This window comes from Panthera tigris, chromosome A3 (assembly GCF_018350195.1).
Source record: "Panthera tigris isolate Pti1 chromosome A3, P.tigris_Pti1_mat1.1, whole genome shotgun sequence".
NCBI classification, from domain to species: domain Eukaryota; kingdom Metazoa; phylum Chordata; class Mammalia; order Carnivora; family Felidae; genus Panthera; species Panthera tigris.
This window is the reverse complement of record NC_056662.1, coordinates 116,176,724-116,190,772: the sequence shown is the minus strand read 5'-3', so window position 1 is coordinate 116,190,772 and position 14,049 is coordinate 116,176,724. Positions and strand designations below refer to the sequence as shown.

The 14,049-nt window shown below is 52.3% G+C and overlaps 1 protein-coding gene across 2 annotated transcripts in view; it reads left to right on the top strand.

Moving 5' to 3' along the window:
* Positions 1-14,049, top strand: part of TOGARAM2 (TOG array regulator of axonemal microtubules 2) — a 38,964-nt gene that overhangs the window by 14,552 nt on the left and 10,363 nt on the right. The window contains exons 10-17 of one of the 2 annotated variants that reach the window (XM_042982246.1): positions 1,522-1,675; positions 1,790-1,895; positions 2,664-2,899; positions 4,850-5,008; positions 9,106-9,223; positions 9,599-9,693; positions 11,255-11,447; positions 12,369-12,585. In XM_042982246.1, the coding sequence (XP_042838180.1) occupies positions 1,522-1,675; positions 1,790-1,895; positions 2,664-2,899; positions 4,850-5,008; positions 9,106-9,223; positions 9,599-9,693; positions 11,255-11,447; positions 12,369-12,585 (1,278 nt within the window). The remainder of the gene's footprint in view (positions 1-1,521; positions 1,676-1,789; positions 1,896-2,663; positions 2,900-4,849; positions 5,009-9,105; positions 9,224-9,598; positions 9,694-11,254; positions 11,448-12,368; positions 12,586-14,049) is intronic. The other variant, XM_042982247.1, reaches the window with a different exon arrangement.

Genomic DNA, 14,049 nt, shown 5'->3' with positions numbered 1-14,049 from the left:
TTGAGAGTTCAAGTTTGAAAGATTTTCTACTAAAGAACATTGGAAAACAACCAGCCTGGTTCACAGTTTCTTTAAGTGGGGGGTGTGGTGGGACCATGGTGGTAGAATAGAACACCTTTTTGGTGCCAGAAATAATATTGACTCACCCTTCTTTTCCATTCTCTTTCTATCCCTCTGATTCTGTCAAGCAGAAAGTCTAAATTCGGTGCTGGTCTTTAGCATGCCTCGCAGACTTGGAATCTCCTTTTTAAACAAAGAGATCTTCCTTCCAGCTGGAGGCATCAGAAACTGGCTATAATTTGATAGCTGGAGTTTATATCATCCTTTTACTTTTCTTGCAAATACCCTATTCTATGACAAAATAATATTTGTTTACCAATTACAGCAGTGACATAAATCTCCCTTTAGAATAAACTTATTTAAGATTCAAAAAGTGGGTCAGCTTGAAGAAACATGCCATATGAATAAAATTATAGGTAATTAAGAGATATGACAAATAATCGTGAAAGTGGTAATTGAATGGTTGACACTCAGGAGATATTGATCTAGATAATCCACTCCATTCATTTTACAGACAACAGGACTGAGACCCAGAGACCCAAAGTCCCCTAAGTTGACTTTAGGTGATGGTGGCCCATAGGGACTAAGATTTTGGCTAATGACTCTTATCCAACACCAAAGCTGAGAGGAGAATCCAGTCTCTGAAAAGTCTCTGAAAAGAAGTAGCAAGGAAGTGAGGTGTGGCAGTGACAGCTCTGGGTTCAGAGCAGACCCTCTTGTCATGGCTCCGTGGAGGGACTGTGGGGGAAGGGGCCCAACCTCTGAGGCCTCAGTGCCGTGATTCAGGCATTGGACCAGATAGATGACTAAACTGCCTTCCTGTTCCACTAGGATTGTGTGATTCTGGCCCCATCCCCAAGGAAGGAGAGCCTAGAAAACATGACCCGATTTTTAAACAACATCCCTGCTTTTCGGCAGTCCCTGCCAGTGTGGCCACATCTTGACCACGCGGGCCCCAGTTAGCTGCGTTGTCTTGTCTCCCTGCTTCCTCCTTTGGACCACTTCCCTGCCTGTGGGCAAGTTCGCAGAGGATGGAGAGTGGGGGGGAGGAGGACAGACTGATAACACAGGTTCCTGGGTGGGGATGAGGTTAGAACACAACCAGTGTGAGTAGGGGCTCCCTCCTTGACAGATGTATGAGCCTCACCCAACCACAGATAGGGTAGGGTTGGGGGTGAGTCACTGGCATGGTGTGCTTTGTCACATGACATCAACAGCATATCACAGGCCAGCTTGTTCAGAACCATCAGGTTGGCAGGGCCGGGACGGAAAAGGCCGACAAAAGGTAGAGTGCTGGGTGGTGTCCGTGGCACCCCCGGTGGTGAAGCACAGGCCCTGCCCTCTCGGCCCCCACCAGTCCCTTCTCTGAGCACGCCTCGTGCGAGGGGGGCTTGGGACGCGGCCAGGCCTGGGTCCTCCTGCTGAAATGCTCCCTGTTCCTTCTCTTTTCTGTGAGTGCAGTCAACTCACTCCCTGCGGTGCTTACCTTGGGGTCTCCCGAATGGGAAGAAGAGGAGGAGGAGATGGCTCTCAGAGCCTTTAAGGAGCTGAGGCCTTTCTCCAACCCTGAGCTGGGGCTGATGGATGCCCTCCAGTGCCTCGAGAGCAGCGACTGGTGAGGAGACCCCTTCTCCCCCTACTGCAAGGGGAGGGGTGGTGGCAGGGGCGCCCCTGGTCTGCAGGGCTCCTCCCTACCTGCCTGTGACGAGGTCTGGAACTCGCTTCCCAGGCAGATGAAGGAGAAGGGCCTGGTGAGCATTCAGCGCCTGGCGGCCTGTCATTCAGATGTCCTTGCTGGGAGGCTGCACGACGTGTCCTTGGCTGTGACGGGGGAGGTGAGGCCACCTAGACAGCTGGGCACTGTCCCCACCCTGCAGCCACTCCCCCTTCCCTGGTGCCCCTGTTCAGTGAGGGTCACATGGTAGCCACGGAGGGGCCGTGGCTCCCTCCCTGCTTACTTCTTAGCCCTCAGCCATGGAGGTGGGAGGTACCCGCCCACTTCTCAGAATGGAAGACTGGGGCCTGGGGTTTCCTTTGTTCTCATCGCTGGGTATTGTAATAATTGGAATCCTGTATGCCCATTTGCCACAGCCCTGTGTTGTTCTCTGTACTCAGATGCCTGAGCAGGGTTGGAGTGTTCTGGGCTAAATCTCCATCTTCAGGGAAGTTGTAACATTTCCCAAGGACTTTCTCCCCTGGTACTCGTCCTGGGCCTAGGCCGGGCCTGGAGAAACAGTGGGGCTCCTTCTTGGGAATAGACTATTCCAGTGGTGAGGGCGGGGCAGCTTGTGAAGACCAAATTGAGCATTATTTGTAAAGGTACTTTGCCGACTAAGTGTTGCCCAAATTTCAGATGTTCAAATTTAAAATTACAGGTGGAATTAATAATTATGGTGATAACAATAACAGTGTTTTTTAAGAAAATAGGGCTGTTTTGTCCAGAGCTGCTGCAAGGTTTTCGTTTCTAGCCTGGCAAGGCCTAGGCCTGCAATGAGGGTGGAAGTGGTGGGAGAGGGTGGTGCCGTGCCCTATTCTTCGTATGTTCTGGAGCCCTTGGCAGAGTCCAGCGGTCCTGGAGGGTCCCTCTCCCATCTTTCTCCTAGGTCACCAACCTCCGCTCCAAAGTGTCACGCCTGGCCATCAGCACCCTGGGAGACCTCTTCCGGGCCTTGAAGAAGAACATGGACCAGGAGGCCGAGGAGATCACCCGCTGCCTGCTCCAGAAGATGGGGAATACCAGCGAGTTCATCCAGAGAGCAGCCAACCGGTCCCTGGGGGCCATGGTGAAGCATGTGACCCCTGCCCGCTCCCTGGGGGCCCTCACCTCAGCGGGCATCTAGTACGTGCTGGCTCGTTGTGGGAGGGGTGGATTGGGAAGGTAAGGCGAGGGGAGAGCCCTGGGGATGGGAGGGGAGCGGGCAGATGGTACAGGTGCCTCACACATTTAGCTGGGGGAGGAAGACCCTGCTTCCTGGGGGGCTTCTCTCCTGCCCTTCCTGGGCCAGGCTGGGGATAATGAGGTGAGCTCAGGGCAGCCCTGGGCCTCAGCTGGAAGGGGAGAGCTGCTGTGTTCTGGGGAGATCACAGTGTCCGTGGTAATATCCTGGAGACAGGGCTGAGAGGCAGCCTGCAGCCTGTACCTCTCCCAGGGGAGGGGCGTTCTTTCTGATGAAATCCGGGCTGTGAGGAGAGCAAGGCACAAAATGTTACTTCGGCTCACACCTCTTGGCATTTTCCTGGGCGGAGGAAGGTGCTTTCTACCATCGGAGGCTTTCTGCAGCCAGATTTGCTTTCATTTGTGGAACCAAAACTAAAGCAAAACCAAAACCTTTTCCCAAAGCCTTTCTCTCAACCCCAGAGCCGGTTGCGACGCTCCTGCAGGAGACTTCTCAGATAGACCCCAGGCTGTGTTGTAGCAGCCGTTGCCTTTGGTAATGGCACCAAAGCCCAGTACAGAGAGTAAGGGGCTCCAGAGCCGTGTCGCCTGCGTTCACATCCCAGATTGTTACTTAACTTCTCTGTGCCTTGGTTTCCCCATCTGTAAAATGGGGATAATAATGGTATATTCCTCATAAAACAGTGAGGAGTAGATGAATTGATTCATGAAGGAGCACTTAGAACAGTGCCTGCCTTTACTAGAACATTTATTGAGTGCCCACTGGGGCTGTTATTAACTTGGGAGAAATTAATTGTACTTTTTTCTGGATTCCTCCCTTAGCACAGCTTCCTCACAGGCAAAATGATGGTAACAGTGGCTTATGGAGTTGAACCTATAATAGATGGAAGGTGTTCAGCAGGGTACCTGGCTCAGTGCATGCACTAATTACAAATTGAACCACCCTATCATTGTCGCAGGAACCAGGGTCAGGTGTCCTCAGGGCTGTGCACTTGAATTCCCAGGGATCTCGCTAAAATGCAGATTCTGATTCAGATGCTAATGGAGCTGGTCCTTGGACCATAATGAGTAGGGAGAACCCAGAAGACCCCTTTGTGTTACACTGGATGGGACCCTGGGGGAAATAGGGGTCACTGCTGCCTAATGAACTGTGGACACACAGGCCCCGTTGGAAAAGGTGGGAAAGAAACAAGTGGCACCCTGATGGGCTTCTCTTGTAAGATTTCAGGTTCCTCCTGTTGTGGTTACCAAGTCACCCATTGATCCCCTGTCCCTCCCTCCTGTCTCAATTCATTTCAACAAACGTGCAGTAAGCTCCCACCACGTGTGGGCATGTGCCGGGCACCAGCAGGGCACAGGATTCCACTGAGAGGAAGCTTGGTTCCAGCTCCCTGGGAGCTCCTAGCCTGGTGGGAGAGCCACAGGGGTGCACCTGTACTTCCCAGGGGACAAGGGGATATTCTGCCTAGGGGGCTGGAGAGGGCAGAGATGGAGACGTTGATTGGGTAGGATCTTTCTAGGTGAAGAAAAGATGGGGAAGGCAAACATGGGCTCAGGAAGGCACAGGGGTGGTGAGCTTTCAAAAGATACACCAGTCCAGCTCTCCCCTCCCCTCTGCTAGCCTCCAGCACCTTTGACAGGGACTGTGGCACAGCATCAGGTGGCTTCAGGTGCTCCTTCTTCCTTGTGTTGTTGCCATTGTCATCCTGGGTTCTATTGTCAGGACGTGGCTGCTCTTTCCTTGAAGATTCCCTGTAGCCCGTAGGAGACAGATTTCAGAGCCCATCACAGCATGAAGCATGGGTGCACAGGTGTAGGTCCATGTGTGGCACTCTAGGGACCCCACACCCCATTCCTGTGTGAGCCCTTGACTGTGATTTTATTTCCTTTCAGCCACCGAAACCCCTTAGTCCGGAAATGCACTGCCGAGCACCTCTCAGCCGTCCTGGAGCAGATAGGCGCCGAGAAGCTTCTCTCAGGCACCAGGGACAGCACAGATATGCTGGTGCACAACTTGGTGAGGCTGGCCCAGGACTCCAACCAGGACACCAGGTGATGCAGGGCCGGGGGCCTGGGGGCTGCTTACCTGGCCAGCCCAGGGCAGATAAGACAACCAGCCAGCCCTGAAGGCCCTGGCCCCCCATAGCTCAGCTTCCCTGGGGTCGGATAGACTGAAGCTGTTTGCTTTCCTCAGGGCTGCTGTCTGTCTCTGTGCACAGGCATAGCCAGGCCTGTAGGAGGGTCCACACTCCCTGCCTCCGGTTCTCCCTCTCTCCTGCTGCTCTCCCTCCCCATCCTGACCCACCCCAGTTCCACTCTCGAAGACCACTGTTCATTCCTTCCAAGGATAGTGAACAGATCATTTTTCATTATTAGGAATAGGGCAATGAATAAGAAAAATTAGGCCTCTGCTGTCCTGGATCTCACCCCTAGTCTGGGTAGGCAGAAAATAAAGAAATTATTATGATTCTTCTAGATATGGATAAAGGATACAGAGGAAAAACGCCAAGATGTAACGGAGAATGGGGTGGCAGCTACTTTGATTACAAGTCTGGGGAGATCTTTCTGAAGGGTGACATTTGAGTTGAGAACGGATGGGCCAGCAGGAGCTAGCTCTTTGGGGGTCTGGGGTGCGAGTGTCCCAGGCAAAAGAAATGGTACAGAGGCCCCGTGATGGAGGAAGAAGAAGGCTGGGCTGCAGGGTGCCTGGTGAGGGGGGAGCAGTGGGCGGGAGATGAGGCGGACAGGACAGGGCCAGGCCTGGCAGCGCCCCACGCGCCACGGCCAGGAGCTGGGATTCGGGCTGGTGTGTGACCGGAAGCCACCGGAGGATTTTTAGTAGGAGTGTGAGGAGATAATTCGATGGTGTTAAACAGGAGAGTGACAGAACCTGATTCCCTGTCTTGGAGAGCTAGGGTTAGGGTCCAGTTAATCACACTCCTTGGTTCCTGGGTCTGGTCACCAGATCTGGAGACCACACCAGCTCGGGGACTGCTCCACAGCCGTGTTCTGTGGTGTGCACCAGCCGGTGCCTTCACACCAGCAGTCCACGGGTGGGCCCTCCCCACTGCGACAGCGCCCCGCATCACATGCGCACATGGCTCCCTGATGGAGCAGAGAGCTGCTGGGAATGTGCCCTGGGGGCAGGACTGTGGTCAGGGGCATGTGTCCCCTGACGCAGCCCGAGCACTGCAGGGCGCCCGGGAGCACGCTGTGCCCCTCCGCCCCCCACCGGTGGCGCCCGTGCCCATGTCCTCGCAACCTTGCATTATCTGGATTTCTAATTTTCATTGATCTGATGGGTAAAAATAACAGCTCATTATTGTGTCAGACTGCTCCTCCCCCACCCCGATTACTAGGGTTTATGTTTCTTTATAGGCTCACTGCCCTTTTGATTTTTAAAAATAGTCTTTCTGGTGGCTCATTGGAGGATTGCTAGGAGAGAGGGAGCAGGATGGACGAGGGGCACCGGACAGAGGGCTGCTCCCCAGTCCCTGACAGGAGTGCTGGAGGCTAGCAGAGGGTGGGGAGAGCTGGATTGGGGTGTCTTTTGAAGGCAGGGCCAACAGGATGTGGGTGGTGAGGCTTTCAAAGAGAAATCAAAGATGATGCTTGGGTTTTTCAGCTGAACAGCTGGGTAAGTGTTAGTGCCAGTCACTGAAATGAGGGTTATTGGTGGGGAGCCAGAAGGTTTTATAGATTTGTTTTTGGTTGTTGGTGGGGGGATGGAAATCAAGATCCAATATCTCTCCAGCTCGAATGTCCCTCTCCTTTCTGACCTCTCTTCCATTGCAGGAATTGACTACATTCCATTTTCCTTCTTGGCTCCTATGCCTCCCGGTGTCTGTGGCCCTGCACTCCCTGGTTCCGCTCTCCCTCTGTGGCCCCCTCTCTGCCTGCCTGCCACAGCAGTGTCTTCATTCTTGTCCCCCACTTACAATTCTCCCTGACCACTGTCACCACTTCCGTGGCTCCAGCCCGAGCAACTCTGATGCTTCCTAGGGTCTCCCTTCCCTGAGCATCAGTGCTTTACCTCTACCTCCAGAGGGCCTGTCACCAGATGTCCCACTGTTATCCTTGGGGCAGAGTGTCCCTCAATGAACCCATTGCCTTCTCCCCAAGCCTTTCTCTGGCTGTGTTCCCTCTATTGTTTTTTTTTTTTTTAATATAATTTATTGTCAAATTGGCTAACATACAGTATGTACAGTGTGCCCCTGGTTTTGGGGGTAAATTCCCGTGATTCATCACTTACATACGACACCCAGTGCTCATCCCAACAAGTGCCCTCCTCAATGCCCACCACCCGTTTTCCCCTCTTCCCCACCCTCCCCCCATCAACCCTTAGTTGGTTCTCTGTATTTAAGAATCTCGTATGGTTTGCCTCCCTCCCTCTCTGTTTGAAATTATTCTATTGTTAAAAGTCACTATTATTTACTGAGTCACTGAAGATGCAAAATGGAGACCTTCCTACTTTATTGATTCTAAGACACACAGTTTCCCCCGCATTTTAGTATCTTACAATCAGAGGCATCTCACCGTTGCTGTTGGCCAGGCAGCAATTTTGATTTGGGTTTTACTATCTGCACATTTGCAAACTTGGGTCATTATTGCTCATAGCATAAACCCTTGAATTACAGTTTGCATTGTAGGAAGTAAACTATGAGGCTTTCTCTGCTTGTTAGCCTTTTATATTTATTTTAAGAAGTCACCGTGGATGCTCTGTGGGATGCTCTCTAAAATGTCTTGGAAATATTACACTCTTATTCAGCATTGAAATGAAAAGTTATAGTGTATGAGAAAAGGTATGGAAATAGAGAGGTGGGACATAAATTAGATATTAATGCAAACAGTCATCATGGAAGGAATAACCAAATTCCACATTTTCTTACAAGGCCACCACAAACCAAGTAGTTTACCCAACCTAAGGAGGGAAGGGCACTACCTAAAAGTAACGTTAACTCCGTTTCTGAGATAATACAGAGAAGGGTTGCCTTCCGACATGGGGCAGTGTCATAGAAGGCAGTGGAAATTGCCAGTGTTTTCTGTTTCTGTTTTTCCTTAGTGGAAAATAAGTCAATGGTGCATTTTATGATCAGTGGAGTCTTAGGTTGAGTGAAATACGAGAACGGAAGATGCTTTGAGCTCCACCTCCAATCAGCTCCCATACCCTGAAGTTTCAACTTTCTCGGCATGTCCTGAATCTGACCACCCCTCCTTACTCCCACTCTACCGCCTTATTTCAGGACTTCATCATCTCTCGCCTGGACTATTACGGTGGCCTCTTAGCAGGTCCCCTGCCCCCCTCCCCCCTGCCTTGTCCACAGAGACGCATCCTCCACACTGCTGCCAGAGACATATCGACTTCAGTGCAATTCTGATCATTCTTCAGCTTCCCTCTGCACGCAGGTTAAAGCTCAACTCCTTCATGTTTTGAGAAATTGGGTCGTACCTTCTCTGTATTCTATCCCACATCTAGGTCTTGCCTGTTGTTTTCCAACCACAAGCCTGCTGACATGTCAGACCATATAATGGATCCTAGAATGACACCCCTCCACCACCCTCTTACCCCCTAATCCGTCTCAATCTTGAACTCCTACTCATCTTTTGTGTCCCAATCTAAGGGTCACCTCTTCTATGAAGTCTTCCTTGATTCCCCGCCCCCTCCACCCAGCACTGTTCACCAGGTAGAGCTGACCACTTCCTCCCATACTGCCCCACTGCACCCTTCCTCGGATTTCTAGATGCCCCATACTAGAAAAAGTTAAGTACGTTTCAGTATAGTCATCCAAAGGAATATTATGAATGCACTAAAAAGGATGACATGGGAAGATGATTAATGATAAAGTGAAAAAAACCAGAGGCAAGTTGTATATACATTCTGATAGCAAAGAAAATGTATACACATCAAAAAGACTACATGGAAATATGTAAAAATTTAATAGTAGTTTTCTCTTGGTAATGGGGCTTTGGGTGATGTTTATTCTTTTATGAATCTAGTTTTTAACTGCTCAATTAGCAATTCCTGTCTTCATTAGAAAAAGTATTAAAAACTCTGTTACTACAATTAGAAAACTTTTGTAAATCTGTAAAGCAGATTTATGATGCATTTCTATGGCTATTTTTTCATCCCTTTCTTTCTCCTGTGGCAGGTTTTATGGCCGGAAGATGGTGAATATCTTGATGTCGAACACGAAGTTTGATGCATTTCTGAAGCAGAGCCTCCCGTCCCATGACCTGCGGAAGGTCATGGCTGCCATTAAGCAGCGGGTGAGTCGGGGGCACGAGCAGGTCAGGGTGGAGATCAGAGCTGGGCCGGTCAGGGGAGTGTGCACTCCAGAGGCTTCCATTTCACTCACAACCCCTGCCTGGTGGGATAAATGTGATTTCCTTGCTCTGTGCTCGGACCTGGTTGTGCTCCTCTCTGCCTGTGTCCCTTGAGTTGCTGGGCGTCCACACTGTCTCCTGTTCAGTGAGGATCTTGACCCCTGCCCTGACTACCAGGGCTCCGGAAGGCTCGGCTGTTCCCTCCGAGGCTCTGCCAGGTGGAAGGGGTTATTCCTTTCCTTATGGTGTAGCCTGGAGTGGCCGGCAGTTCCCCAGAGGGCCACCCCTTTGGCTCATGTTCTGTGTGCATTTTTCAAGGGAATAGAAGACAGTGATGGACTTCCATCTGCCAAGGGCCGCAAGGTGTCAAGGAGTCTGGTGCTGTGTGAGAACGGGCTGCCCGGCAAGGATGGGTATGGCTGCGCCTGTCTCCCTGCAGCTTTCATCGAAGGCTGACGACACAGACGTCCTGCTTGCCCTGGGCCAGGGGTGGCTCTGGGAGTCTGTGTGGATCTGGGCTACGGTGGAGACCTAGTTGGGTCTGCAGCACTCATGGGTGAATTTATAGGAGGTGTTCCCCACCCAAATCTCAGGGAGACCACATTGTGGGACCGGAAGCACTTGCCAGTAGAAGTTGGCCGCTGCAGTCTTGCCGAGTGGGGTGCAGTTCCACTCGTACAGGCAGGGCATGTTGCTGGCCAGGCCCTCTGTGGGCACTCAGTGTTTCTCCACCCGCTTAGAGCAGCACACCCTTTTGCCATCAGGGTGCCCTGCCTGGGACAAATTTAGAGGCAGAGCTGGGAGGAAGGTAGATGAGAGGGAATGGGCGGAGAGGCTGGAGGGTGGGTAGGTGCTGGGAGGAGCCGAAACCAAGCAGAAACCTCCTGATCACTGATGTGCCTGAAACTCAAACTTCTTCTGTGGTGTCGGGGAGGGATCATATCTGAACTCCTTAGCAGGCGCCCAGGAAAGCCCCTGTCACCTCTTTAAGATTAGCTTCCTGCTCTCTCCTACACACAGTCTCTCAGCCAGACCGGAGCAGCTCATGTTCCCTGCCCATCCCCCTTCCCCACCATCCTATCTCCTACTGAGCCTTTCTTTGCTTATGCTGAGCCACCTGCATCTAGAACATGCCTGTTTATTCTGCAAGACTCCACAAGATTCAGATCACTGTCACCGTCTCCCCGAGGCTCTCTCTGTGCCCTCTGTTCTTCAGTACTCTGTCAGCCGGTTGACCCACCTGTCTCCCATTGGTCTGTGAGCTCCTTAAGGCAAAGGGCGTGTCTTTCACGTCCCTCTTCTCGGTGCCCAGTACAGCTCCTGGCACTCAGTGGGCAAACAGTGTGGAGTGTAGGACTGAATGACAGAATGGATGGTGTTGGGCTCTTTCAGAGGGGACTTGGGTGCAGGGCATGAGCTCAGAGAGCCGGGTTCTGAGCTGGGGTGGGGGATAGGAGTCCTGTTTGGAACTGCTCTCATACTGGCTGCACTGGATCAGGGGATACTATAGCTATGTGCCCCCACAATGATAGAACAGGGAGTCTTAACATTTCCTTGGTCACTGGAGAAGGGCAGGGCCTAGGCAACCAGGGCTCAGGACACAGTCAGCTGGCAAGACCTTTCCTCACTCCTACATTAAATGTGCAGTCATTCTTTCGTGGACTCCCACTTCTCGCTCTGATACCCATCCCCCATTCTTCACATGTTTTCTGAAAAGAGAAAAAAAGGCAGGAAGAGAGAGCCCTGTCCCCTGATGAAAGGATGGGGCTCTAGGCAACCCGATTGTTTTGCCCTGAGGAAAAGGCATTTCCAGAGTTCTGGGGCCAGTGTCCTCAAGCAGCGGGTGGAAAGCTGGGGGTGGACTAAGCTGCAGGTGACACTCCTGTCTCAGTTCCACCTGTCTGGGAGGGTCATGGGACAAGAGGTGCATCCATCTTCTGGGGCTTGCCCAGGTCAGAAGTTCCTTCTGCGTAGGCTCAGTTCCAATGGCCCTCGGCTGGCAGGGCTACGGCCTTCCATGCACAGTGGCCCGGAGGTGGTGGAATGGCTTCGGGAGCTGACGCGACTGCTGGAGGCCAGAGAATATCAGTCTCGGATGGAGGGCGTGGGGCGGCTCCTGGAGCGCTGCAAGGCTGAGCCAGAGCTCATCACCGCCAACCTGGTCCAGGTGAGTGCTGCCCCTTCCCTGCTGTCTCGCCTGGCTGTCCCCTGTGGGTGCAAATTCAATTTGGAAAACTCAGGACAGGGTTTGACATTGTGCCAGACCCCTCAGGGTAAAGGGAGCCCGAAAAGTACCTGCTATCCAGTTGCCTTGGTAACGCTGTGGGACTGCCTGGAAGTAGCCAAGGGGGCAAGGGCATCACCTCTTGCCAGGCCCCTTGGGACCACCCAGAGATGTCCTGGCATCTTTCATCCCTCTAGCAGGTTTATAGCAGGGTGGCGGGGGGAGGGGGGGGAGCGGGGGGGGGGGGCGGGGGGGAAGCTAGAGGTAGAGGATGCCACGGCTGAAGGCTGCTCCTGGTCTAGCCAGGCACATGATGTTTGGGGGCAGAGTATGTGTTGGCCAGGGGACTGGCCATGATGGCTGGACAGGTGGGTTAGGAGCAAGCACAGGCCTTTCACAGGCTGGAAGCAGGGGCAGATGTTTGCTTCTTCCAGGACTGAGGCTGCTGATGGTCAAGCCATGTAGCAGAGTACTTAGGGCACAGGCTTGAAGTCAGCAGCCTCGCTGTGTGATCTGGGGAAAGTTAGTGAACCTTTTTCTGCCTCAGTTTTTGTTTTGTTTTTAATAGTAAACTGAGGATGGGAATGCATGCTTCATCGGTTTGGATCGTTCCGTGAGAGTGCAGGGTACCTAACGGGATGCTCTAGATGCTTTGACGCAATGAGTGCTCAATATACAGTTGTTCTTGCCCTCTTCCCCTCTTTCCCTTTTGAGGAAGTAAGCTCCTCGTCGCTGAGAATATTCTGGTGTAGTTTGGATGACCAGGAAGGCAGGAGGAATCCCTGCCAAGGGTGGTTGGTTGGGTTGTGGGCCTCCTGCCCAGCCTGGGTTCCCATGGGCTCTTGGTTTCTGTTTCCTCAATAGGTCTTTGATGCTTTCACCCCAAGGCTTCAGGACTCCAACAAGAAAGTGAACCAGTGGGCCCTGGAGTCCCTTGCCAAGATGATCCCCCTCCTCAAAGAAAGCTTACACCCTATGCTGCTGTCCATCATCATCGCTGTTGCAGACAACCTCAACTCCAAGAACTCGGGGATTTATACCGCCGCCACGGCTGCGCTGGACGCCATGATTGAGAGCCTGGGTGAGCCTCCTGCCACAGCCCTGCTTGGCTCCATTATGCAGTGGGCTCGCTCCCTGAGCCCTCCGCGGGGTGGGCTCACCCTTCCTGCTGGGAATCAGCACAGTGCTAACAGGCACTGGGGCTTTCAGGCCAAATGTTTCCCTGGAGGCTGCAGAGGATGGGGGTGGACAGCCCAGGACATGGTTGGTAGGCTTTTCCATGTCACAGCCACCTGAGGGTCCTCGACGGTAGGAGTGGAAGAGATGTGGAGATGATCTAGTCTTGCCTCCTCATAGTACATGTGACAGAAATGACTCAGCCAGGGTCACACAGTACTGAAGTGATTGAGCCAACAGGGCATGGAAGGAAAAATAGGTCAGGGTTACCAGGAAGAAGCTGGAAACAGTGTAGAGATGGTAACAGTGGGTGTGGCTTGTATGGGGACCAGGCCGGATGGTGGTGAGAGAGCAGAGCAAGTCTGCTGGGGAGGACAAAGTAGATGGGTGAGTGGACCCAGGTCCACTGATTGATTGTCTGATACAGGAGTCAGGCTGGGATCCCACTGGCTTTTGAGCATGGGATGGACAAGCATTGCCTTTGAGAAAGACTGTTCGGGGCCAGGGCTCAGGGAGGGAGGAATTTAGGATGAGGGGTGGAGGGTGAAGGGGGAGTGGAGGTGGGGGTGGGATGAAAAGGAAAAGGGGGGGGGCAATGGGAGAGACATCAGGGAAGGCAAGAGCTCCTTAAGTCCTATGTGCTTCGCACTAACACATCTTGGTTCTCCAACATCGGGTGGAATTTGGGGTACATCCGCTTCTGTTCTCTATGCCTTTCGTAGATGATTAGAAAGCGATATTTGGTGTATCTAAGACGCAGACTGAAGTGCAGATGTGTGTGTGATGTAGCACATGAGTACGGTCATGTCCAGACCAGAGGAACCAAGGGTTTTCAAACCACTCTTGACTCTATGTGACCAAGCTTATGCTCAGAGAACCACCTTTTTGGCCTTGTTGCTGTATGTCCCGATGAGCACAGAGCAATGTCCTGCCTTGAGAACCCGCAGAGCATCCCCGTGGTGAGGCTGGAAACACCGAAAGGCACCCCTCCCCTCCTGGTGCCCACACCCTATGGGAGCCCAGTTCCCTGGGGCTGGACAGCAGCTGTGTCCTTGGCTGGAGCTTCCAGAAGCAGTTTCAGTTACAAATCAAAGGCCTGGTCAGGCCCTTCTCTGCCTCTTCAGTTCATAAATACTGTCAATTTCCTCTCTTCATCTCAAAGGGGATTTATGATTTGCTGAGTTTGTTGCTGTAGAACAAACAATATAAATCCAGCTTTAAATTACGGCTAGTTCACAGCGCTGCTCTGGGTAAGTGAGATTGCTGTTGCCAATAACCACGGCTCTTGGTAAATCACTGCGGGCCCTGGATTTATTGGGAAAACCTGCACCAAGCAAAATAGGCTTTAGCTATTTGAAGAGGCTAAGCA